The sequence below is a fragment of the Mchenga conophoros genome, linkage group LG22, assembly GCF_057382185.1.
Source record: "Mchenga conophoros isolate Kocher_MC1m ecotype Shallow Benthic linkage group LG22, M_conophoros_male_GT1.1, whole genome shotgun sequence".
Classification (NCBI taxonomy): Eukaryota; Metazoa; Chordata; class Actinopteri; order Cichliformes; family Cichlidae; genus Mchenga; species Mchenga conophoros.
The window spans coordinates 36,950,880-36,978,870 of record NC_140546.1 but is presented as its reverse complement, the minus strand read 5'-3'; the positions used below and the strand labels follow the sequence as shown (position 1 = coordinate 36,978,870).

Here is a 27,991-nt window from a genome sequence, read left to right as displayed (position 1 = left end):
CTGTTTTTGGGCTTCCAGTCAACACTGGTCTAACCGACCCAACACACTTCAAAATATTAGCCTTTACATCACTTTTGGCTAGACGTTGCATCTTACTCCTTTGGAAATCTTCAAAGTCACCTTCAGTTTCTTTTTGGTTTAGAGATGTGATGTCATTTCTTAAATTGCAAAAGATAGGCCTTGTGGCGAAGGGCAAATACAGATAATTTTATCGTATCTAGGGCCCCTTCATAGACTATTGCAAGCCATTAAATGCTCTACCAGCTGATTAATATCATATCCCCCCCCCCCCCCCCCTTTTTTTTTTGTGTGTTTTGGGGTTTGTTGTTTGTGTTTGTTTTGGGTCTCTTATTAGGTTTTCTTTTGTTCGTTTGTTTGTTTTTTCAATTTTATTTAAGCGTGTGCGGGGGTGTGCCTGTGTGTGTGTGTGTGTGTGTGTGTGTGTGTGTGTGTGTGTATTATCGTATCTGTTCATGTAAGAAAAACTAAAAAATATGTGAGGGGAACAGATTGTATCCGGTTGTTCAGTGATGACGCGACGAATCCTACTTCCGGGCCTAAAGTAGTCTGCGTTTAATATGGCTTTTGTGTTGTTAACATGTTTAATGTTTTGTATTTTCTTCTATTTGATCTCAAAAAGCTCCTAAAACAGTCAGTGATCACTGTTGACCTCCCTCGGCTTTTATTACCACTAATCGTTTATTTAAGCTCAGTTTTTAAAACCTTAGGATGTAACTGCAGCTCAGCCCATGCAGCAGTATATGAATGACTAACCTCGTATTGTGGATGGATTATCTCAGTTGTTCTCCTGGCTGAAGTTTGGTCCTTTTACAGCATCCTGCCATGCGATTACATTTGTTCCTGACCACCGAGAACACTCACGTTAACTTTTATCAAGTGGAAAAAAAGTTAGCTTGTTTATATTATGCTAACATAGCTGTGCCGCTAGCGGTCACGTAGCACATCATTATATACCAGCTAGCCCAACTTCAGTAACCGTACAAACGTCACTGCTGTTTAGTTTTCTGTCTTCATTTATGTTGGAAGTGATAACAGAGCGGTACGTTTGAATTTGTTTCCAAAACCCCGCAGCCAGGACATGCTATATTGTATTTAGATAGAAGCTAGCGAGCTAACTCCCTGCTAACTTCTAACTCCGTTAAATGTCATAAATTCCGTTTTCATGGATGCCTGGATGTTAAACTCAGTTGTTACACCCGGTAGAGCAGAACGCTGATCATTTTATTAAAGATGAAAGACTTTAGACAGTTTTTCAACTCTCAGTAATGCCACAGTGATCGTTTGATATATGGACCTGCAGTGGAGTTTAGACCCAGACATGGCTAGTGACGTCAGACTGAACAACCGGATTGTCATTGTAAACTAATGTACATTTGTCTCTCAATAAAAATATGAAAAAAAAAGAGTTCTACATGTGAACTCTTAAAATCAGGACTTTCCTTCATATTCCCCTTTTTTTTTACAAGCTCTAAACTTCACTCTGATATTCAGATGTTTTATTGTTTTAAGGCATTTTAATTTCCTGTTCTTATTAAAAATCTTTACATTTGTATCTGTACTCTGCATTTAAATGCATAGAAACTTTAAAACAATTAAAATCACAATGTCATGGTGAGCCAAAGTAAAGACAGGTGAAAAAACTGTAAGGAAGAAGAATTTTTACAAAGCAGCAAACTAGTGAGGAAAAAATGAGCACAGCAGAGGAAAGTTTCAATGTTAAAGCGGCGGTGACTGGATGTCAGGCACCATTTCGGCAAGCTTCTAGTCCATTGACCAGGAAGGCCCTTTTTAATTGTTGTCCTTGGGGCGATCCCTGCTGTGCAAGACTTATTGGAGTAATCTGCCCCTTGCAGCACCTTCATTATGATGTATGAACTCCAATAAATGCGAATGAGATGTGTGATAGCAGCTGATGAGATGTAAGTTTGCTTGTATTTAAAGGAGTCCATCTGAATAACAGTTTTTAGATGTATAAAACTGTGTAAAAAGGTGTATACGAAGATTGTGTGTTTGGAAGATGTAACACATGTAGCTGATGCCATTTCAAGAAGGTGAGATCCTTTTTGAAAAAATGAGCATGAGGTGGTTCAGGCATCTCTATAGTCTGTCTAATAGACTCCAGTTTGTGCATGTAAATGGAGAGTCCTCTTCACACACTGAGGTTAATTATGGAGTTCCACAGGGTTCAGTGCTAGGACCAATTCTGTTTACATTATACATGCTTCCCTTAGGCAGCATCATTAGAAGACATAGCATACATTTACACTGCTATGCAGATGACACCCTGTCCATGAAGCCAGATAACACACACCAATGAGTTAAACTGCAAGAATGTCTTAAAGACATAAAGACCTGGATGGCCGCTAACTTTCTGCTTCTTAATTCAGATCAAACTGAGGTTATTGTACTCGGCCCTGAAAATCTTAGAAATAGAATAGAATAGAATAGCTCTTTATTTTCATTGTTACAAAAACAATGAAAGGCAGTTTGGCAGTTTGGCATCTCTCCATGTTTGTGAAGTACACAATAGCATAAGTATTTACAATAATACAGACAAAGTTACATTTATACAATAAAGATATGTACAAGTTATACATACACCCATGCATGCATATATGTATATATACATATATGCATGCGTACATATGTACACACACATATTTCCACATACACGCTCACATATATATATATACACACATACAGTGGGGCAAAAAAGTATTTAGTCAGCCACCGATTGTGCAAGTTCCCCCACTTAAAATGATGACAGAGGTCAGTAATTTGCACCAGAGGTACACTTCAACTGTGAGAGACAGAATGTGAAAAAAAAAATCCATGAATCCACATGGTAGGATTTGTAAAGAATTTATTCGTAAATCAGGGTGGAAAATAAGTATTTGGTCACCTCAAACAAGGAAAATCTCTGGCTCTCACAGACCTGTAACGTCTTCTGTAAGAAGCTTTTCTGTCCCCCACTCGTTACCTGTATGAATGGCACCTGTTTGAACTCATCATCTGTATAAAAGACACCTGTCCACAGCCTCAAACAGTCAGACTCCAAACTCCGCCATGGCCAAGACCAAAGAGCTTTCGAAGGACACCAGGAAAAGTATTGTAGACCTGCACCAGACTGGGAAGAGTGAATCTACAATAGGCAAGCAGCTTGGTGTGAAAAAATCAACTGTGGGAGCAATCATCAGAAAATGGAAGACATACAAGACCACTGATAATCTCCCTCGATCTGGGGCTCCACGCAAGATCTCATCCCGTGGGGTCAAAATGATCATGAGAACGGTGAGCAAAGATCCCAGAACCACACGGGGGGACCTGGTGAATGACCTGCAGAGAGCTGGGACCAAAGTAACAAAGGTCACCATCAGTAACACACTACAACGGCAGGGAATCAAATCCCGCAGTGCCAGACGTGTTCCGCTGCTGAAGCCAGTGCATGTCCAGGCCCGTCTGAAGTTTGCCAGAGAGCACATGGATGATACAGCAGAGGATTGGGAGAATGTCATGTGGTCAGATGAAACCAAAGTAGAACTTTTTGGTATAAACTCAACTCGTCGTGTTTGGAGGAAGACGAATACTGAGTTGCATCCCAAGAACACCATACCTACTGTGAAGCATGGGGGTGGAAACATCATGCTATGGGGCTGTTTTTCTGCCAAGGGGACAGGACGACTGATCCGTGTTAAGGACAGAATGAATGGGGCCATGTATCGTGAGATTTTGAGCCCAAACCTCTTTCCATCAGTGAGAACTTTGAAGATGAAACGAGGCTGGGTCTTCCAACATGACAATGATCCAAAACACACCGCCCGGGCAACAAAGGAGTGGCTCCGTAAGAAGCATTTGAAAGTCCTGGAGTGGCCTAGCCAGTCTCCAGACCTCAACCCCATAGAAAATCTGTGGCGGGAGTTGAAAGTCCGTGTTGCTCGGCGACAGCCCCAAAACATCACTGCTCTCGAGAAGATCTGCATGGAGGAATGGGCCAAGATACCAGCTACTGTGTGTGCAAACCTGGTAAAGACCTATAGTAAACGTTTGACCTCTGTTATTGCCAACAAAGGTTATGTTACAAAGTATTGAGTTGTATTTTTGTTATTGACCAAATACTTATTTTCCACCCTGATTTACGGATAAATTCTTTACAAATCCTACCATGTGGATTCATGGATTTTTTTTTCACATTCTGTCTCTCACAGTTGACGTGTACCTCTGGTGCAAATTACTGACCTCTGTCATCATTTTAGGTGGGGGAACTTGCACAATCGGTGGCTGACTAAATACTTTTTTGCCCCACTGTATATACATATATACACATATAATAAATATGGTATCTAACCAGATTCTTACCCTGGATGGCATTACCTTGGCCTCCAGTAACGCTGTGAGGAACCTTGGAGTCATTTTTGACCAGGACATGTCCTTCAACGCACATATTAAACAAATATGTAAGACTGCGTTCTTCCATTTGTGCAACATCTCTAAAGTTAGAAATATCCTGTCTCAGAGTGACGCTGAAAAACTAGTTCATGCATTTATTACTTCCAGGCTGGACGACTCTAATTCATTATTATCAGGAAGTCCTAAAAACTCCCTGAAAAGCCTTCAGCTAATCCAAAATGCTGCAGCAAGAGTCCTGACAGGGACTAGAAAGAGAGAGCAGATTTCTCCTGTTTTGGCTTCCTGTTAAATCCAGAATTAAAATCCTGCTCCTCACATACAAGGTCTTAAATAATCAGGCCCCATCTTATCTTAATGACCTTGTAGTACCATATCACCCTATTAGAGCACTTCGCTCTCGCTCTGCAGGCCTACTTGTTGTTCCTAGAGTATTTAAAAGTAGAATGGGAGGGAGAGCCTTCAGTTTTCAGGCCCCTCTTCTCTGCTGTGGTTTTTGAGTTTTGTAGAGTTTCTACTGCCTTTTCTGTTGTATTGTTCTTGTTATTTTTATGTCTTTTATAATTTAGCTCCATTTGTTATTATTCCTCCCCTGTGTCGTATTATTGTTCCATTATTGGAGTCTTATGTTTTAGGTTTTCCTTTAGACCAGTTCATACTATATTCGTAGTAAGTTCTTGCTTTATTAGTCATAGAAATTACCATTTGTTTCTTTATCAATTAGTTTACTTCTTTCTTGTTTTTGCTGATATTTGTTTAGTACCTGTCAGCATTCTATCCCATCTTCTATTCTATTGTATTCTTATTTGAGTTATTTTATTGAAGTTTGCTTTTACGTAGTCGTTTCTCTCTTGTCTGTTGTGTTTAGTTTTACTTCCTCCTTCTGTGTCATTGATTGGATTCACCTCTACCTTGCCTTTGTCTTTGTTCTTTGTCTGAGTATCTCTTATCATCCCCTGTCTATTCCTGCCCCTGTGTTTAGTGGATTTAGTTTTGACTTTTGTTTTGGGGGTCCCAAATCACAACGCGTGAAATATATGTGGAAAAAAAACAAACTCATATGATTCTGGAGAGTTTTATAAACACAACTTCCTTTCTTTGTCTGAACAACTTCATGGGCTCCTAAAATGTGGGATAAATAATAGGGATTCATGTTTAAATATAATAAATTATTTGTACAACATTGAACATCTTTCCTTTGTGTCTCATGACTTGAATGAGCCTGTGCTATTTTCTTACTGTACCTTGATGCTTGTGAGTTCTTTTATTCAGGCACATAGAAAAAACTACCAGTGACTGAAAAGTATTGATTTTTCCTGCACTGCCCTGTGCCGTTCGTAGATTAAGAAATGCCAATACAAGTATTCCACTCCGACTCTCTGGTTCATGTCAAGTTCACTTGTCATTTTCGATAATTCTGACAAGCTCAAGATGCTTAACCATGATGTAGTTAGCAATGCTGGGTGGCCCTCAGGGTTTCTGATTGAATTAGCCGTCTGTGTTCTGCCATTTGGTACTAGTCTGAAGAATCCCCAACACTGAGATGGGAGAGACACCCCTTGAACCAAAATGTACTAATTTATAGTACTCACTGAGATGCAGTAACCAGTGTTTTCACTGCCCAGTAGTTGGATACAGTTTAAAAGTCAACTGAGCCAAAGCCAACCAAACAAATGACATGGTTATCCACAGCATATCCCTGCAGAAAAAACCCACGGTAGCATTGATGATGGTTCTTTTCCATTGAGATGTCTTTATGTTAAGTTATGGTAATTTTTATGCACAATAACTAGACCCCCAAACAAAGGAAGGTGCATGGAAAACTTTCATCATATCATTTACACCAAATGTCTGTCAAAAACAAATGTACAACAGATTTTTATGAATCTGGGATTAGTACTTTCCAGATTTGTGTATACTATTCCTTTAAGACTTTTGAGATCTGTTTTATTTAAAGATATTTGCTGGTAAGTTGTCTTCTGGAGTTACTTTTTTGCAAGTTGTTGGTTATTACGTTCTCGTGTTTGTACATAAAGGAATGTGATTGCCAGTATATGTATGCATTCATATCTGAGATAGCTATCAGTAGAAAGAGAAAGAGGAGGGAGAGATTAGGCGACTTTGTGTGCTAATCCCTGTGAAATCATTGCCCCAGGGGTATAAGGTGGGGAGATAGGAGAGTGCTCCACTGATCAGAGAGGCTGTGGCTCACTGTGTGAAGCTGTCTGTATCCTCAGTAATCTCTCCCCAAGCCACAGAGAAGACTGCCTGAATGATAGGCAGCTTCCCTGTCTGCAAAACCAGACTTCTGCCTCTAAAACTGTTCATTACAGCCAGGACTGTGAAGACTACAGCGGAGTTAGGGAGGTGAGGGCTGAGGTGACGCATTAAGGAGAAATTTGATTTGTCTGTGAAATAACCAGGGATATCAAAAATATGTTTTTGTTGGTTTCGTACAACGGTTTGGAGATATTATGACCATGCATACATGAGGCAAATAATGTTGATTGTAGTCTGCATGTCTGTGGGTCTAAAAGGGCAAATTTAAAACCAGTGTTGATGAAATCATTATTAGACTTCTTGGTTAGAAAATCTCCAGGTGAGCTGGAGTATTCCTGGTCAGCAGTGGTGAGTACCTGCCAACAGCAGTCAGAGAAGGCCTGAAACAGGAAACCTGGTCTTGGATGTTGAGGTAACTGTTGGAATAAATTTCATTCACATCAAAAACTGGTCATTTGTTAAATTCTCCAATGCCAGGGTATTCATAAAAGATAGCAAGCTGCAATTTGAAATTCAACTTGTTGTTTGACAGCTTTAGCCACTAAAAGTATTTTAATGTTCTATTTTGTAAGATTTGTAAGAACAAAATGTCAAAAAAGAATAATAGTACATTTTTAAACATACTATAAAAAATAGCAACCTTGGTATGTTATTACCTTTTTATTATTAGCTTAACTTAATTTAACTTAGGTTAGCATGCAGCCATGCCGGGACCTCAGATAATTTATAACTTAACATTAAGATGCAACAGAAACAATTCTCCAAAGCTGTATTTTTAAAAGTAGAAACAGGAATATTATGTTAGCAATGCCAGATGTCCACTTTATTTGTTGTTATTCGATTAGCTATTCACAAGCTACATTGTCCAAGCTCGGGTCCTCTACAAGAGGTCTGGGAGCTTGAGGGTCCTGCAGTATCTTAGCTGTTCGCAGGACTGCGCTCTTCTGGACAGAGATCTCCGATGTTGTTCCCGGTATCTGCTGGAGCCACTCGCCTAGCTTGGGAGTCACTGCACCGAGTGCTCCGACTGGGACCACTGTTACCTTCACCCTCCACATTTTCTCGCGCTCTTCTCTGAGCCCTTGGTATTTCTCGAGCTTCTCGTGTTCCTTCTTTCTGATGTTGCTGTCGTTGGGAACCGCTACATCGATCACTACGGCCTCTAGCGTTGTCCGCCACATTCCCATTGACTTCCTGATGAAGGCTCTTAGGGTCCTGGTGCTCTTGCATAGATCTAGGAATTCCAGGATCCAGGTGTGGGGCGTTGAGTCATAGGCCTTCTTGTAATCAATCCAGGCAGTGCACAGGTTGGTCAGTCTGGTCTTGCAGTCTCGGCTGACTGCTCGGTCTGCCAGTAGCTGGTGTTTTGTGCCTTTGGTATTCTTGCCCATCCCTTTCTGCGTCCCGCTCATGTATTGACCCCTGTACCTGTTCATCTCACCCACTATGATGCCTGACAGGAGCTTCCATGTAGTACTGAGGCAGGTTATTGGTCGGTAGTTGGATGAGACCGGTTCCTTCTGGGGGTCCTCGGTTAGCTATTCTGGGTGTCTCTTGTCAACTGGTTCATGTGTGCTACCAGGAACTCGTGGAGTGCAGTCAGCTTCTTTAGCCAGTAGGCATGAACCATGTCAGGACCTGTCCAACTGGACAGCACCAGGGGACCCTTTCTTGGATATCTGCCACTGTGATGTTTACTGGACCCTGTTCAGGGAGGTCGCTGTGGTCTGCTCCTAGATCTACTAGCCACTGAGCATTGCCGTTTTGGTTTGCGTCCTTCTCCCATATGCTCTTCCAGTATTGCTCTGTCTCCAGCCTTGGTGGTGCTGTTCTCATATTGTTCCCCTGCCACTGAGAGTACACCTTGGCTGGTTCTGTGGAGAACCGCTTATTCTCCTGCCTTCAATCCCTCTGGTGTACCTCTTAAAGTGGCACGCCAAGGCTGTGAGTCTCGCCTGGCAGTTTCAGGTATGGAAAGCTTGCTGTATTTCTTAGGCACCTTCTTCATTGCACCTTTCTGCAGCTCCAATAGTTGGCTAGTAGCCAAACATCTCACTGATCACTGCTGCCGTTGTGTAGATCAGCTTGTTCGTCTTGGTAATGGTGACGGTGGGTATCGTCCATATGTAACACTAATGAAGCTCTATTGAATTAATACATGTCAGGTATTAAGCAGAATATTGGGCTATTGTTAATCAGAAGATTTAAGAACGGCCACTGGAGCTGATTGTCAGTAATTAATAAATACACATAACACAAAATGCTTTTGCAGGTACCATGTATTTCAACAAAACCAAAGGAAACTAACAAAGAAAAGGGAAAACTTAAATAATCATTCCTGCTGCAGCGGTTCGATTAATCAAAAACCCAGTTGGGGTGCACAAAGATAACTAAATAATCCTGTAGCTTATATCAAGCAATATAGATTCTCAAATTTAAAAAAATGTTCCCCATAAGTAACACACATCAACATCAAAAGCACTTGTCCACACAGAAGAGGGAAAAGTCCATGAATTTTATCTGAGTGTCCATGAGAGATGTCCAAGCGCTATTGTCCATAAACGGGGGAATAGTGTGTATGATTGTAGAAATCAGTGTAATTGAAAAATGGTTTCAGAGAAAAGGACAGAGCATCGTCTTTGATAACTTCCTACCAGACCAGTGGAAGTGGAAGCTTCAATGCAGAACGATTCCTGTTCCTAGCCGTTCGTTGGCTCGCCATCCTTTTTTATACCCAAAAAGGGTCACCTGGCCTGCATTAAATAAACAGAGCCAATAACAAATCACAAGAATATGAAAATGTCAGCCAGTTGAGCTAAATACATTAAGTTATTCTTGTTCCTGTGTACACAATTTATAAATACATAAATAAATAAATAAATAAACAGTATATTTAAAGTATATTTAATCAATAAGGATTTAACTAAAACAGTTCAACTGCTATATACAGATTGTATAGCTTCAAAACATTTGTTATCCAACAAATAGACAACAATCCTTCAAATTGTTTGGACTGGCAGCAGCCAATTAGCATCAGCTGCTAGCATCACAAACAGTCAATTAAAAGTTCAAACTCACCAGTGTATGACAACACTATACAGCTCTTGCTCACAGTAGTCGGTGTCTAAGTCACATAAGGTTATAGTTGGTGTTAAAAACAAGATGCATTAAAAAACGGAAAAAGCAAGTGTTAATTGATTTTTACCCACTATTCAGTGAATCTTGAGTGTTCTTTCTATCACTATCTTGTAACAAACTGGCTCAAAGAATGAGACTAAGAGAGAGAGTCAAAATGTCTATTAAAATAATAAAATCTAATGATTTATTTACTGGCCATTAAAAAGAATTCAGGTTTGACATTTTCATGTGTATGCACACAGCAAATAAATTTTTTTACAACTTTAAGTAAACTGCAGTAACATAATATACAGTTTTGGGAAGGTTACTTTTAAATGTATTCCATTACAGATTACAGATTACATGCCCCAAAATGTATTCTGTAACGTATTCTGTTACGTTACTCAATGACAGTAACGTATTCTGAATACTTTGGATTACTTAATATATTATCATGCTTTTTACAACAACGTGAATGTACTATTGCTGTGTGATTTATTACTGTTACTGAAGGTCCGCGACTCCGAACTGTAGTAAAGGGACCTCTGACTGATACGTCGGGTTCGTGTCGGCTCGTAGCCTAAAAATAGCTTTACTTTGTTGTCTGGGTCAACTTTGCTAGTGAGAGACAGAGAGAGGCGTTGAAAGGCTCCAACAGAACTTATTGTTTTCGGAGGAAAACACGAACACGGTGTACAGTCGAGTCTTAATAGCTTACTTACAACTGGGCTCGTCAGGCTCTCTTCTTGGCTGCAGTGGTTATTATTATATTTACATGCTTCCAGCTCCCGTTTTTCCTTGATGACAACTCGTACTTTTCCACTCCCCTTTTTCTCCCAACTCGCGCTCATAAGAGACATAACGGGTATGGCAGTCCATTCTCCCTGCAGCAGGGACTACACTGCCTATGAAGCTACATTCTTTCAAGCTTATTCTCTTGCTGGTCGTGCGATCGAACATTGCAGCTGACCCTTACAGCAAATACGAACCATGGCTGTTGTGTGTGCCTTTGCTCCTTTTTTGCTTGCGCTTTGTTTAGACCCTCAAAATGGCAGCTCGGGCCAAAATCCTTTCCACGCCCACCCCCGTGACATCACGCTCCAAAGCCCTATACCTGTAGCATTCTGCCTATTAGCTTAGCACAACAACAAAAAGGCGCTCTCTCACCCAGGAAACACGCAGAGAGAGAGCGTCACCCTGTAACCATGGCAACCGTAACGCTGCCGCCTGGAACAACAGAACGTAGCTGTCAAACAAAACCCAAACAGTCCTGACCCGCGACAAAATGAAACAGGAAAGTACCGCAGTGTAATCCATTTATTTCAACAAAGTAACTGTATTCTGAATACCACCTTTTTAAACGGTAACTGTAACGGAATACAGTTACTCATATTTTGTATTTTAAATACGTAACGGCGGTACATGTATTCCGTTACTCCCCAACACTGATAATATGTAATATATATACTGGAAACAGAACTTTTTTCTGTGAATATCTTGGAATCCCCTTGGCAGAGCTGAAAACACAATATCAGGGCTATGGGTTTTATGGACAAATTAGTACATTTATTGATTGTTTTTCTGAAATGAGAGCTTCTTCTTTTTGAACATCTTTTAAATGTTTTTAAATCACATGCAAAGGTGATCAATGCCAAGAGAATGAATAGAGTTTATTTCTATACTATAGCACTATATCCCTTTATTTTACAAAGATAACTTTATAAAACTGTTAAAGAACCAATTGTTGACCGTAATAGATCAATTTCCACAGAAAGGTTTGGTTCTATCACAGTTTGAAATGTTGCTGCCATGATAGCTAAAACCACAGCTATCATGAGACATGAGCCAAGTAAATATGGACCTGTCAAAACAACATCTAAAACCTTTTCTTATAGGACAGTGGATGTAGCAAATGAAAAATTAATAGTGTTTTGCTCACCATTAAAATACACTAAAGTAAACTAAAAACAGATTAAAACATTAACAATTTTGTAAGAAAGCCTTTGCTGTAGGGCTAAATGAGAAAATTGTCTTAGATGGATTCGATTGCATTGTGACACAGAAAATACGCTCATACACATGCATATGGTGACAAGCAGATACACACATGCCCTCACAAATTGGAAATGAAAATGATCCATCAGCCAGTGTTTGGGAGACAGAAAAGTAAACAATTTAGGCAGTCACATTAAGACACTTAGAAGTGTAATTACTGCTCCTCCATCGACCCAGATTTCCAGCAGGGGACCCATTGCTGAATGTACTTAGGTTGTTAGGAGTAAATGAGCTCTCTTTATTGCAGTCTCGTTTCTAATGGGTCTCTCTTCTGCACCTCTGGCCAGCGGTACACATCTTTAACCACTCACAATCAGCCCTCACAGTCATTGTTTATAACCTATTGTCTTGTACAGAGCAAACAGTAATGTGCATTTAACTTGAAATACCCTGTCAGGGGAGCCTTGTGCTTACTTTAAGTCCAGTGTGAAGGTTGAAGTGTGTTTGGTTGACAAATATGGTGGAGAATGCCATAAAATATTGCAAGAAGTAATTTTTCCCAGAGGAGAGATCCTATTGGTAGTGCTATTTCCTGAGTCTCTTAGTGCTACCAACAGGTTAAGAAATTGTTCTGGAAAACACTGAAGCATTTTTTAGACGACATTTGATCATCAAAGTAATGACGTACCATCTACAAAGTAATCAATCTTTCAGTCTCCAGTTGATCTTTCTGAGTAAAGTTCAATAACTTCCTCTAAATCATCACCATCTCTATTAAACCCCATCCCTGGAAGACTACTCAAAAAAAGTCCTGCCATTAATTAATGTTTCGATATTAAATGTGATCCATCTGTTTCTATTAGTGGGCTAAATACCGTGGGCCTTTAAGGTGGTGGAGTTCCATGCTAGGATCATTTCTATTGATATTATACAGCGTTCTCCAAGACAGTATTATTAGATGGGATAGTATACATTTTCCTTGCTATGTCAATGATTCCAGGCTGTATCTGTCTATGAAGCCAGGTGACACATACTACTTAGTTAAACTGCAGGAATCTCTGAAAGACACAAGGACCTGGATAGCTCTAATCTCCTGGCCTAAAAGTCTTAGAAACGTAGTGTTTAACCAGATAACTACTCTGGAAGGCATTACAGTAAAAATGTGCGTAATCTTGGAGCCATTCTTGACAAGGATAGTGCACATAATCAATAAATACTGTGCAATTGTGAAGAAAAACATTCCTAAAAATCTTAAAATTACAAAATTAGAAACAGCTCAAAGCGGGAGACATGAAAAACATACTTATGTTCTGAGTTGGATAACAGAGTTGGGTGGGAGTTTCTTAGATTCTTTTTTTTTTTTTGCCGCCTGTCCCGTTTGGTTCTTTTGCCATCAGAATTATTGTCTAAAGGCCAAGAAAGATGCCCAGCCGATTTACTTTACCGAGTGCACCATCCCGGCCTTGCCGTATTGGTCCATTTGATTGACCTTTGTTTTTATTGTTTATTTATTTTATTTTCAGTTCTTACATACGGGACAGACATGACTGGGGGAAAGGAACGGGAGAAAGAAGTAGAGGGAGGGAAAGAAAAACACCTGGATCGAGCAAAAATACAAAAGGAAATGGGAAAGGTGAAAACTAAACTATAACCTAAACTGGGTGAACTAGGACTAGACACAAGAACCTGTAAAAATGAACATGGTCTGAATTTCTACGAACATTATTGCTAAGGATTGTCTTATTGCATTGGAGTCACACTGGGTTAAATATGTACACTTGGGTTTTAAGGGGTATTTATTATTTTCTTCTTTTTTTGGGTTGTATGGAAGCCCCAAACGCAATTTCATTGTTCTTGACAATGACAATAAAATAATACTACTACTACTATGGTGTCATGGACCCAGTGTTTTGAGTTTTAGTCTATTTTGATGTTTATTGTTTGTTTAGGTTCATTAAGTTATTCTAGCTCATTTGTTATTATATTACCCTTGTGTTAAGTCTCCCTTGCCCTTCATGTGTTTATGTCTGTGTGTCTTATGTTGTCAAGTTCATGTTGTCGTTTCTGTCATCTTCCCCTGTACTCGGTCTCCCTGGTTCGTGCGCTTACCCGTTATGTGTCATGTCTGTGTGGCTCTTGTTGTCTAGTTCGTTTCATGTCTATGTCTCCGTGTTTCCTGTTTTATTTTGAAAGAGTCTGTTCTTTGTTCACTGCATTTAGTTTACTCTTTTCTGTGCATCATTATGTATATCCAAGTCAGCTGTTTCCTCATGTGTCTCCACTTCCCCTGATCGCCTCATGTGTGTATTTAAGTCCTCTGTTTTCTGAATGTCATTGTCAGGTCGTCTGTTATCCCACCATTGTCATTGTTATAGTCTTAGTCATAGAACGTCATAGTGTTTGTTTCTTAGTGTTTTTTAGTTTGCTTAGGGTTCCATGTTTAACTCCTGCTATCATCCAAATAAAGGATCGCTTTCTGTTTAAACCTGCAACTCCTCGTCCACATCTGCTTTTGGGTCCTGTTTCAAAAAACACAGCGGTGCACCCCGCCGTGACACATGGAAGAAACTGAGACTCGATTGTCTCATTATGAGCATGCCCCGACATCGTCAGGCATGCGTACAAGCATGTGGGAGCCACACAAACTACCATTGTGAGTTGCTTGAAACATATTTCAGCAAAATGCTGCATCACTTTTTTCGGGGTGTCTTCAGTGGCCCGTCCAGAATGTTTCCATACAGTGGTCACTAAAAAGAATCTCCAGTTTTATTATACTGTTGTCAAATAAAGGGTTACTTGAAAAATGTGGCAAAAAAGAGAGAAGGAAAAGAATTGTCTAGTTAATTTCCTGCTATTAAAGTTGATATCACTGAAAATAGGTACATATGAAAACCAAATAAGATTTTTAAATCCGTAATAAACAGTCATGTTAGAATTATTGCATACATAGGACAGTGCTGCCAGAGGAGCCCAGAAAAATTTGGTTTCCTTGTTTTTGACTCATAATTTTGTACTTTGTTTTAGTTTAATAAAGCCATCTTTTAGTTTATCTCTTCTGTTTCCAAGTCTTGCATTTTGTTCCAACTCTGTCAGCCACACAGCCAGCTTTGGCATCTGGTGTGTTTTCAAGTGTTGCTTAAATTTTTGGAGCAGCGTATACTTCCTGTTATTGGCCAAGTTTCTGCTGTAACCTCTGTGAGGCTGCATTGATACATTTTTCTGTGGCAGTTTGACATTAGTTCATTTTTGCTCTCTTCCATAAAAAAGTTTCTGATGTGTGCATCAAGAAATGTTTCGGGACTGGACCCGAGCTTCTCTGTTTTTATCAGATGAACAAAATAAACACAATCAGTCATCAGAACACAGACGTCCTGAACTTCATAGCACATGATACATGAAGTAAACTCAAACCATGTAAAAGGAAATATAAAGTATTCCAACTCTTGATTACTTCTAATAGTCATGTAACTAGAAGTCATTTTGTTGGCACATTTGCCACAACACCGCTCTTCTTGGACCGCACAAATCATCCATCCATCCGTCTTATTCCATTTATCTGGGACTGGGCCCAGGTCGCGGGGGCAGCGGCCTAAACAGAGAAGCCCTGACCTCCCCCTCCCCGGCCACCTCCTCCAGCTTGAACACCAAGGGGTTCCCAGGCCAGCCGAGAGATATAATTTCTCCAGCGTGGACAAATTATATAAAATCTATATGCAGCAGATAACACTATACTGTGTGAGATTTCATCAAAACAATTCTAAAAATTGAATTTCCAGCCCTTTCCCCATCTGTGGATCCAACCACAACCATCTTCAAATGTTTATTTTGATCCCAACTGCAGACCTGAAAAGACTACCCTGACTCTGTCTTACTTAGTCACCACACTGCAGTCTTGACAGAATCTGCACGCAGACAGGCATACCAACAGTCTATCGATTGGAAGGTCATTACATTGAGACCCGACTGTCCAGTCCACAGGCAAAAGTATCCTGGGCCAAGATGCTGAATCCCAAATTGGTTTACTTTCACTCTGTATCAGTTTGAAGCTCAAAGGTATAATTTCATGTACTGAAATCGTGCTCAGGCACGATTCATGAGTGGAAAATTACTTTCCTGCTTCATGCAGGTTCAATTAAATTAACAATAGATTAAGTGCAAATGTAACTAAATATAGCTGTGTGAACGGGTTTTGACCCATGAATGAATTGTGACTACCAAACTGACTAGTTCTCATAAGTACTTTATAAAATAAGGATTTCTTGTGGAGAAAAAATAGGATTTGAAAGTAGCTAAAAACATCAGCTGCTGTATGCATGTTCCCTTGAGGCTGTCAGACTTTACTCTTCCTTATTAAATGATCAGCTACACTGCTTATAGTCACAGTAGAGTGAGTTTTGGCAACAGCCATGAACTGCGGAGCAGTGATGCCAAAAAGTGGCTTATCTTGATGGATGGGTTCATTATCACCTTCTAATTACAGGTGGATTGTCAAATGTATTCATTACCTGTGCTGACCGGGGTTGTGTGAATGTGTGTCCAGGAGTTAGTGTTACACCTGCTGAACTCCAAGGGGTCAACTCGTGTGTGTTGGGGAGGGGCTTGGGGTGGGACTGGGTTCCAGGGGGTTTTGTTTCAGCTTTGCTGTAGGCTCTGTGCAATATTCATGAGTTATGTGGGGATCAGTGTGCTGTGTGCTGTGTACCACTCAAACTGGTTCTGCCTCTGAAACTGCCTCACTTACTCTGTGATCTATCTATCTATCTATCTATCTATCTATCTATCTATCTATCTATCTATCTATCTATCTATCTATCTATCTATCTATCTATCTATCTGTTTTCCTTGTAAATCAAGTAAAACTATACCAGAGAAGTGGAAAAATTGATTTTATCAGCATTTAGAACAAACGCCTTTTTTTCAACAATCTTGACTTATAAAACTATAAAGTTTAGAGATTTGCTGTAGATAAAAACAATGTTTAGAATTGTAGGTTTTTGTATTTATTGTGGTTCCAAAAACACTAGAACATTTCCCATAATATGACTCAAAAGTATTTCTTTATAAGCACCACTGGTGACTGTTTGTTACAGATACGGCCATGCCCTGCAGAGCCACAGATAACTTTGCTTGTTTATACAGGCTTCACAGGCTGCATGGTGCCTTTCATAATGACTGTAATGATGAAGATATGTGATATGAATAGATAGAATGTCCTTGTGTCAGATCTAGTTGAAACCTCGAGACTCGTTTTCTGCTCTTCATGGTTTTCTCTGGTATAGTATGGTGTCGGGTAGCAAATTAATGGTGTTAGTTTAGATGAATGAGTATCTTCTTTTGACACTTGATTTTAATAAGGCTTAAGCATCCAAATATGTATGTAATATTTCTGCTAGACAAAGATTTAGAAATGGGACAATTCGGGAATAAACCAGTTTGGCTGGTTTATTTAAACCAGTGGAAACCAGCAACTCAAAAAATAATTTCTTGCTGTTTGGACCTTTATGTTAAGGTGCAAGCACCAAAGGTAAGTGGACTCTAAAGCATGACTAAGTTGAGACTAGAGAGTAGTGCAAATGTATTTACTTTGCACAAGAAGTAGAGAACTTGAAACACTGAATGGTTTGCACTGGGAAACTATGTGCCAGAGAATACGGGCACAAAGGGGAGAGCATAGATGGGTGAGCTTCAGAAGGCAGAACCTGAGCCTGGGATGGCGGTCCACTGGGAGAGAGGTGATGGGTGTTAAATCCCGAAAATGTACATGGGTAAAATAACAGTTCCAAGTGTTGTTAAGATTAATGTTCAGGTGTACTTGTGAATAGTGGTCCAGGAGGGGTGGACTGGTTTACTCACAGGAGATCATAGGCAGGAGGGCAAGCAGCTGGTGGAGCGGAGGGTTTTCCAGGGGCGATTTTTAATGGAGAACCAGCTCAACAAAACAGATGAAGGAATACTCCTCCTTGAATCGCTACCTTATCGTGGTGGAGGGGTTTGTGTGTCCCAGGGATCCCAGGGGCTATGTTGTCTGGGGGCTTTTGCCCCCTGGTAGGGTCTCCCATGGCAAACTGGTCCTGGGTGAGGGACCAGACAAAGAGCGATTCAGAAGACCCCCATGAAAAGAATATCGAGGGAACAGTTTACCCTGCCCGGGATAGGGTTACCGGGGCCCCGCCCTGGAGCCAGGCCCGGGGAGGGTGCCCGAGGGCGAGCGTCTGGTGGCCGGGCCTTAGTCCATGGGGCCCGGCCGGGCACAGCCCGAAGAGGAGACATGGGCCCATCCTCCCGCAGGCCCACCACCCGCAGGAGGCGCCATAGGGGTCGGGTGCATTGTGAGCCGGGTGGCGGCCAGGAGCGGAGGCCCTGGCGGACCGACCCCCGGCTGCCAAGACTGGCAATAGGGACATGGAATGTCACCTCTCTGGTGGGGAAGGAGCCTGAGTTGGTGCGTGAGGTTGAGAGGTACCGGCTAGATATAGTTGGGCTCACCTCTACGCATTGTCTGGGCTCTGGAACCAGTCTCCTGGAGAGGGGCTGGACTCTGTCTCAGTCTGGAGTTGCCCCTGGTGAGAGGCGGCGGGCTGGGGTGGGTATTCTTATATCCCCTCGGCTTGCTGCCGGTACGTTGGGGTTTTTCCCGGTGGACGAGAGGGTTTGTTCCCTGCGCCTTAGGGTCGGGGAACGGGTCCTGACTGTCATCTGCGCTTATGCGCCGAGTGGCAGTTCGGAGTACCCAGCCTTCTTAGAGTCCCTGGGGGGGGTGCTGGAAGGTGCTCCACCTGGAGACTCTGTTGTCCTGCTGGGAGACTTCAATGCTCACGTGGGTAACGACAGCGAGACCTGGAGGGGCGTGATTGGGAGGAACGGCCTCCCTGATCTGAACCCGAGCGGTGCTTTGTTATTGGACTTCTGTGCTAATCACAGTTTGGCCATAACGAACACCCTGTTCGAACATAAGAGTGTCCATAAGTGCACGTGGCACCAGGATGCTCTAGGCCGTAGGTCGATGATCGATTTTGTAATCGTATCACCAGACCTGCGACCATATGTTCTGGACACTCGGGTAAAGAGAGGGGCTGAGCTGTCAACTGATCACCACCTGGTGGTGAGTTGGATCAGGTGGCGGGGGAGGACGCTGGACAGACCTGGTGCACCTAAACGCGTAGTGAGGGTGTGCTGGGAACGTCTAGCAGAGGCCCCAGTCCGCGGGATCTTCAACGCACACCTCCGGCAGAGCTTCAACAGCATTCCGAGGGAGACTGGGGACATTGAGTCCGAATGGACCATGTTCAGCGTCTCCATTGCCGAAGCTGCTGCATTGAGCTGCGGCCGCAAGGTGGTTGGTGCCTGCCGTGGTGGTAATCCCCGAACCAAATGGTGGACACCAGAGGTGAAGGGAGCCACCAGGCTGAAGAAGGAGGCCTATCGGGCTTGGTTAGCCTGTGGGACTCCGGAGGCAGCCGACAGGTATCGACAGGCCAAGCGGAATGCGGCTCGGGCAGTGGCTGAAGCAAAAACTCGGGTGTGGGAGGAGTTCGGAGAGGCCATGGAAAAAGACTTTCGGACTGCCTCGAAGAGATTCTGGCAAACCGTCAGGCGTCTCAGGAGGGGAAAGCGGTGCTCTACCTGCACTGTGTATAGTGCTGGCGGAGCGCTGTTGACGTCGACTGAGAAAATTGTCGGGCGGTGGAAGGAATACTTCGAGGACCTCCTTAATCCCACTGACACGTCTTCCGGGGAGGAAGCAGAGTCTGGGGATGAGGGGTGTGACCCACCGATTTCCGGGGGCGAGGTCACTGAGGCAGTTAAACAACTCCTTGGTGGCAGAGCCCCTGGTGTCGATGAGGTCCGCCCCGAGTTCCTGAAGGCTCTGGACGTTGTAGGGCTGTCTTGGTTGACACGTCTCTGCAATGTTGCGTGGAGATCAGGGGCAGTACCTGTGGACTGGCAGACCGGGGTGGTGGTCCCCATCTTCAAGAAGGGGGACCGGAGGGTGTGTTCCAACTACAGGGGGATCACACTCCTCAGCCTCCCCGGGAAAGTCTATGCCAGGGTGCTGGAGAGGAGGGTTCGTCCGCTAGTCGAACCTCGGATACAGGAGGAACAATGCGGTTTTCGTCCTGGTCGCGGAACACTGGACCAGCTCTTTGTCCTCTCGAGGATACTTGAGGGTGCATGGGAGTTTGCCCAACCAGTCTACATGTGTTTTGTGGACCTGGAGAAGGCATTCGACCGTGTCCCTCGGGGCGTCCTGTGGGAGGTGTTGCGCGAGTATGGGGTGTCTGGCCCATTGCTACGGGCCATTCAATCCCTATACAACCGTTGCAAGAGCTTGGTTCGCATTGCCGGCAATAAGTCGGACTCGTTCCTGGTGGGTGATGGGCTCCGCCAAGGCTGCCCTTTGTCTCCGGTTCTGTTCATAATTTTTATGGACAGGATTTCTAGGCGCAGCCAAGTGGCGGAGGGCTTTCGCTTTGGTGGCCTCAGAATCTCATCTCTGATTTTTGCGGATGATGTGGTTCTGTTGGCTTCATCGGGTGAGGGCCTCCAGCTCGCACTGGAGCGGTTCGCAGCCGAGTGTAACGCAGCGGGAATGAGGATCAGCACCTCCAAATCTGAGGCCATGGTTCTCAGCCGGAAAAGGGTGGAGTGCCCACTCCGGGTCGGGGATGAGTTCCTGCCCCAAGTGGAGGAGTTCAAGTATCTCGGGGTCTTGTTCGCGAGTGATGGGAGAAGGGAGCTGGAGATCGACAGACGGATTGGGGCTGCGGCTGCAGTAATGCGGACGCTGCACCGGTCAGTCGTGGTGAAGAGGGAGCTGAGTGTAAAAGCGAAGCTCTCAATTTACCGGTCGATCTACGTCCCTACCCTCACCTATGGCCACGAGCTGTGGGTAGTGACCGAAAGAACGAGATCGCGGATACAAGCGGCGGAAATGAGCTTCCTCCGAAGGGTGGCTGGCCTCTCCCTTAGAGATAGGGTGAGAAGTTCGGCCATCCGGGAGGGGCTTAGAGTAGAGCAGCTGCTGCTCCACATCGAAAGGAGCCAGCTGAGGTGGTTCGGGCATCTGGCAAGGATGCCCCCTGGGCGCCTCCTGGGCGAGGTGTTCCAGGCATGTCCCACCGGGAGGAGGCCCCGGGGCAGACCCAGGACACGCTGGAGAGATTATATCTCTCGGCTGGCCTGGGAACGCCTTGGTATTCCCCCGGACAAGCTGGAGGAGGTGGCTGGGGAGAGGGAGGTCTGGACCTCTTTGCTTGGGCTGCTACCCCCGCGACCCGACCTCGGATAAGCGGATGAAGATGGATGGATGGATGGAATACAAAGGCAGAGATTGCTTAGGTCCACTGGGAGAGAATCTGAAACAGGGAGCAAAGAGGCCTCAGAAGACAGGAATATTTAGCACTGGGGGCCCTGACACCCAAAGTGCTTCAGACTACAAGGCACATTTTCAAACGTACATTCACACAGCACTTTTATCTACTTTACATCCATGACAAATTTCACATCACCAATTACCTTACATGTGTTTTTGGAGGAAGCCAGAGAACTTGGATGAAACCCAAGCAGGCGTTGAGAGAACATTCAAACTTTCACACAGAACCAGAACTAACCCAACCAGGAGATTTAGACATGAGACATTACTATGATGCAGTAGAACCAACCACGGCACCAGCATGAAAGATTTCCTCTGACACAACTCAAGCAAACATAACACAATATCACAATGTGCTGGTGTGGAACAGCTACAAGGCAGGAATAATACAATCACAGGAATCAATAACAAGAATGATATTGACAAAACTTATACACAAAAAAATCAAAGAACTTTTTTTTACTAGAGCAACTGTAGAAACTGACATTCACTAATGTAAACCAAGAGTTCAAACCACAAAACAGAGATGATAAGAATTAGAGACATTTACAAGAAAATACAATTCTGGTTTTAGGTGATTGTTTCGGTGTTTGCCTGGTCTGTCAGTAGAACATGTAGAGCCTGGTGGCCAGCAAAGAATATCACAGTAATTTAGTCTTAATTTGAAACCAAACACAGGCACAGGGAGAGTAATTATTAGATAGAATATACTGAGCTTAGTTCAGAAAGCAGCACTTCTTGTCTAATTAGCACATGATGCTATTTAAAATAAAATATTTACAGGACTGTGTAAAAGTCTTGAGCCACTTAACTTTGATCTATAAATCATTAAAACATCAAAAGGCACCTCACTAGGTGAATAAACTAGTGTTGTACCTACACCTACACACCTACACAAAACCAAGTCTATCTTTAGTCTGGTCGCAAAAACACAAAATCTGTTCTCATTTCTTTAGTTGAATTTACAAATTTCCAAAAATGTCAAGGTTTGAGAGACATACAATTGTATCTTTGAACCAACGAGGTGATTCCCACAGAGCTATCAGCTGAAACATTTGTCAAACCTCAATGTGGTATGGGATTTGTCCTTAAAGAAATGTAAGAAAACTGCGTAAGTAAAAGAAGTGTCTATAGCATATATATGTCTATAAACAGTATCTAAAAGTCATGTCCTTAGGAAATGGGGGTAAAATCCCAGCAAAGAGTCTCAATGGAAGAGAGAATTGAAATGAGGAGAAAAGGCTGAGCTATTTCTAACCACACACGTACTGGACTGCAACTTGTTTTAATCATTCATTAATCCAAAGTGGACATTTTGGGTTCAAATTATTGTTTATATGTACGGTCTAGGTTAGGGAAGAAGTACATCAGTGAGCGGTTTTAGCCATCTGTAAAATACACCTTAGGTGTCGTCATGGTTTTTTGGGGACCTTGTAAAGTTAAAGGTATTGGAACAGCTTCATTTTTCCAAATTACAGTGATCCCAACACTGCAAGTGCAGTAAAAGCATACCTGCATAGAAAAACATACACATGGGAACACGATCAGTCATGGATTGGCCTCGTGAAAGCCTGTACCTAGACATTATTGACGTAGTGCATCTTAACAAAGATTGGAACAAAAGGCAGCCAACTCAAAAAAAAAAAAAAAAAAAAACCTATGAAATGCCCCTCATGAAGCCCAAAGAAGTACTTCTGTTCCTTTTTAGAAGACCTACCTGCAAACCTGAACGACCTTCAGGTACCATCTCAAGCTACCAGTAAGTGGTCACGATGGTTTTTGTTTCCTAACTGAAGTTTATCTCTCTTTGTGTTTGTGATCAGCAGCTGTTCCCTTAATGTTGTTTTGAGGATTTGTATATAAGATTTCCCCCTCATGCATATTCCTAAATGTGCGAGAGGGCAAATAATTTATGTTGATTGATTCTCTTATTCATATGATTTCATGTTTGAAAACAGATAAAGATTCATCTGCCTGGAAGATCAACAGTCAGATGAATCATGTTGTTGTCAATAACAGATCATAAGAAACTAATGCTGTGTGAAAATGCTATACAAAGAACACTTTAAATAAGGAAGATTCTCGAAATAATACATTTGTTCCCTCAGCATGTAAGCCTGTAGGCTTAAATGTGTTCTACTTAATTCATTTCTTGGAATGGCAGCTGCACTGTAGCCAAAATAAATAAGAGTATTTAGAAGAACTCTCAGTAAAGTGGTTCAAATTATTATGCTAAAGTTTCTTAATTTTTTTTTTTTTTTGCTTCAATCTGCTATTTTAAAATTAAGTCAAAGCAACTTAAATCTGTATTCTGGGTCTTACTGAAACTCATGTTTTAGAATGCAGCCATTTAATTATTCAGATATTAAATGCTACCAACATTGTGTATATATGTTCAGTATATCAATATAACAACAAAGTCAGCAGTTTTCTAAAATGTTGCAAATCACAGGTCACAGTTTAGTTTATAAGCCCTTTATATCTTTTACTAATGCGCACAACTGTGAATATGCTTATCGTTGTCAGTGAAAAACATGGTTTTCATGTAAAACAAGAACGCTTACTATTAACAAAATAGAGTATTGTTTTTTAATTCAAAAATAAAAGATAAATAAAATGACGATAAAGTTCTTATCACTAATCAAATAAATAATATGACCTCACGACTGATCTCATGGTCCAACATTCACCAACAGTGAGCGTCGTGCGTAAAAAGCAATATGCCCATCACAGCCAGAGAGATGTGAGTGCTGATACTGTATAATGACTAATAACAATAATAACAATAACAATAATACAATTGATAATAATAACGACAATAAAAAAAACCTCGTTTCAAATTTTAGCTGCGTGGGTCTTCTTTCCCAACTGAAGAAAGTATTATTTTCCCTGCGTTTCTTCACTTCGCCTTGTTCCGCGCTGCGGAGCTGCAGTGATGTCAGCCTGCCTGGGTGATTTGAAGGTCAGCCGCCTCGGAAGGGTTCATACAGAGTTCACCGGCATATATTAAGCATTTCAATCTTTCACTCTCTGTGGCAAAACTAGTTGGAAATGAGTTGCGCGGGGGGGGTGGATAACCCATTCGTCATCGCAGAAGAAACGTGAGCTTTTAAACGCCGTCCGTGGTTCTTTTTTATTATTATTATTATTACAAGAGACAAATTCTCCTGTTCGCGCGTGTTTTACCACCGCTCCCAATGCGAGACGGGGCGATTTCCAAAAAACAGGTCGGATTATTGTTATTATTATGGAGTCTTCGGAGGTTCGCGGCAGGGCGGAGAGTAGACTCGGTGCAAGAAATGAGGATTTAGAAAAAGCGGCGGAGCGTTTCGGACTGAAATAATTAGTGATTCCAGTGCGGGACGAAGGAGAAGAAGAGGAACGAAATCCGCCGTGCCAAGGAGAGGGGGAGGGAGGGGGAGAGGAGTTCGACGGAGTTGCTTGCGCTTATGTCGGCGATTTTTATCCATCACACACAAGAGTAGTTGAACGAAGAGCCTCTTATCATGTTTGACTGCATGGACATGCTCACCGTAAGTCCCGGACAGATGCTGGATTTCTACACCTCCAGCCCGTCCTCCTGCATGTTGCAAGAGAAGGCTCTGAAAGCATGCATCAGCGGACTGGCGCATAGAGAGTGGCAGCACCGCCGGAGCGCACACTGTAGGTCCAACTTCTCCACATTCTGTCGTATTCATGCTGTCGTTCTTGTGCTTATTGTTTCGCTTTGAGTCGCAGAGGTGAGCTTGAAATAATCATACAGGCGGAGTCCGGCATCTGTTCACAACAAGTTCTAATGAAAGGGCCTGCAGGTGGCAAGAGTGACAGTGGTAAACACGATGGAAACTGCTGGGTAATTATTTGAGAGTTTTACGCTGCCGCATAATTAAATCTTCCAAAAAAAAAAAAAAGGTATTAAAGATTCAAAGGGAGACCATTTGTGGAGCATCTTTGGAGCAAAATCAAATGTTTAGATTATTAAAAACAAAGAAAAAGTCTCCGAGCGCCTCACGTGCTTCCCAGCAGAGCCGATCTACTGAATGAATGCTGATGGCTTCCAGCAGTTCAGTTCAGAGAGCAGCACCCTAGCTGGAGGAATGTAGACCGTAAACACGGGCGGTGTTTCCACACCTCCCTCCCCGGGCTGCACATGACAGGAGGGGGCGGCCTGGCAAACCGCGACTTACGTTCTCTGACACTAATGCAGATAAACGAGCGCGCGGACTTCATTGACTTTAGCGGCAGCTCGCTGCTGGAACACGAACTGACCAAAGCTAATGAATGATTTTGTGCTAGTTTTTATCCAGGAGACCAAGTGGACGCTTTAAGGGCACAGAGTGTTGCGTGTACTGTTGACATAAAGAATAAATGTAAGATTTAACAGTCCACAGTCAGGACTATATCGAGAATGAGCACTGTGTTAATTATTATTATTATATGAATTATGACTCGTTATTTGTGGATCTGTTTAGATTTTTGTTACAAAACTAGCCTGCATGTTACTGCACGACATTCGAAACAGCCGATATAATATCACACTCACAACTGAGCCTGTTGTCATGAGGCAGTTGTCAGTGTTTGTTTATGGCTGACGCCCTGTTGCTGCTCTCTGATTCATCTTAATTTGTTAACGACCTCCTCATGTGTCACTGCTCAAAGGCAAAACCCAGTGAGCAGAAAAGTTTCGGCTGAAGCCTTTAACCAGCAGCCGACTCCCACAGCGCTGTGCTGCGTGTCATTTACCTCAAATTTACATCTAGTTCTTATTTTCGTAATGACTGTATTTTCTGCTAACCTGTCAGAAACCTGTTCCTGGTGGTCAGGGCTCTTTAAATGATCAGCATGCCAAAACTCGATTGTCTTTAAGAGCTATGCTTTTTCTCCTAAAATTTATATCCAGTTGACATAAATTTGTGGTTATCTACAAATTATTGCTCTAAATAAAATAACAATAATAAAAAAACAGCGATCAGGCCGTTAAACCTGTTAAATATTTTCCCATTTAAAAATGTTTTCTATTACATTATGTGCTCAGTCAGAACTATGTAAACGTTTTAAATATGTATTTAAGATTAAATGAATTATTGTTTTTTATTTACAGGTATTCTGTATAGTTTTTCAATTATATGCTTTTTTATTTTTGTCCATTTATTTATTTAAGACACGAGCAAAACCAGAAAGCGATGATAGCATGGTGCTGTGAAAGGTTTACTCCAGCGGGTAAAGTGTCCGCATTAAGAATGTAAATGTAAAGACATTTCATTACTTGGAAAAATAATATTTTTATTAAAAGGTAAATCTTAGTGTGTGTAGCAAGGAGCATTAGTCCCACGAGTTCTTGGATATGTCCATGTAAACTCGTCCTGTCAGCTTTGAACAAAAGGCCAACATGGACTGGATTTTATTCAGACTTCTGCCGTGTCCAAGTGTTTTTTCTTCCACTAAGTCCAAATGACTTTTTAAGCATTGGTCTATATTGATGCAGTTTTACATGATCTCTTAATTTGCAGTGAGCCTACTAATTAACAGATTGCGTAAATTTACTTTGTCTCACTGGCTTGCAGGGAGGATTTTCTCTGTCATCAGAGCAGAGGCCTGTTCCAGTGCATATTTATTTCTTTATTTCATGTATCTACTATTTCCTATTCAGTTGTTCCCTTTTTGTTTGAAACAACAGTTTTTGCACTTGATTTACTTCAAATAGAAAAGTGAATGTTTTTTGTTTGTTATATTTTGCATTTCATAATTTTTTATGGTTCTGTGATTGAGTGAATTCACTCTTATGTTCCTCATTGACGATGCAAAATGTCCTTAATCTTTTATATGAACCTTCAAAATGAACTCAGTACTTTAATTAATAAGTTAATTAAGTAAATTAAATTAAGAATCGATTGATGAAAATAGTGTAGCTTGTGAATATTTTAATATCTGTAGGGCATGTAAAACTGCTGTTGGTGACTGGGCAATGTTTCTTTTATCAATAATTCTATTCTTGATAAAAGTTTGCAGATTAATTTTTAAAGTAAGGTAGAAATAAGGAAATGACTGGGAAAGCCTCCCCTGCCCCCATTTTTTTAAATATGCCATTATTTTTGTGCAATCTCTCAATGTCAGATCTCAGTGAACTTGAAATAGCCGCAATGCTAAAAATGAGGAACTCATGAGTAACACTTTGGCCTGTGAAGCCCAGTGTGCAGGTGACAGGAGGCCTTCTAACTAACACATCCCAGTAAGCTACTGTTTAAATAAGACCTTGATTTGAAGAAGCATGTCTTGTGTTCACTGAAACATCGGTTTTATAGTTTGTTTTTCCAGGAAAATGCAAACCTCCTGAGTATTAATTAGCTGCAATGACAACAAAGCAACCATTAATGCATTTCCTCGTTCAGTTCAGATGTTAATTAAGAGTGAAAGAAACTCTTACACTGATGAAATGGACTATCGAATGGCTACACATGATGTCAATAATCTGGAAACAAGCAGCTGAAATGTTATCATGAAAAGACAAAGCCAAAGAGACAGCCTGGTATGGATTGTAGATCTGACACATGCTATGAAATAATGAGTCTTTTGTCTTTAAGCCTTAGCATCTCTGATATGGACATGAAAGGCCACGACTTGCCACCAAACTAATTGACTGTGTGAAATGACAGGTGAACGGGGGGAAATAAAACGCTGTGTACAACAGTGAAATGATTAGGGTGGCATTAAGGCTGCCCTGGGCTCTGCTGACACTGTGTGTTGATGAAAATACCTGCCTTTAAATAAATATCATATATTAGCGAGCTCATAAATGATCAT

General features: G+C 41.9%; 1 protein-coding gene across 2 annotated transcripts in view; it reads left to right on the top strand.

The window, feature by feature from the left end:
- LOC146549869 (retinoic acid receptor beta-like) overlaps window positions 1-27,991 on the top strand; it is a 286,941-nt gene that overhangs the window by 138,877 nt on the left and 120,073 nt on the right. The window contains exon 1 of one of the 2 annotated variants that reach the window (XM_085263557.1): window positions 23,730-24,853. The exons of the other annotated variant lie outside the window; for it this stretch is intronic. Coding sequence (XP_085119683.1) covers window positions 24,697-24,853 — 157 coding nt within the window. The 5' untranslated portion in view covers window positions 23,730-24,696. Of the gene's footprint in view, window positions 1-23,729; window positions 24,854-27,991 lie in introns of those variants that run through there. 2 annotated transcript variants of the gene reach the window in all.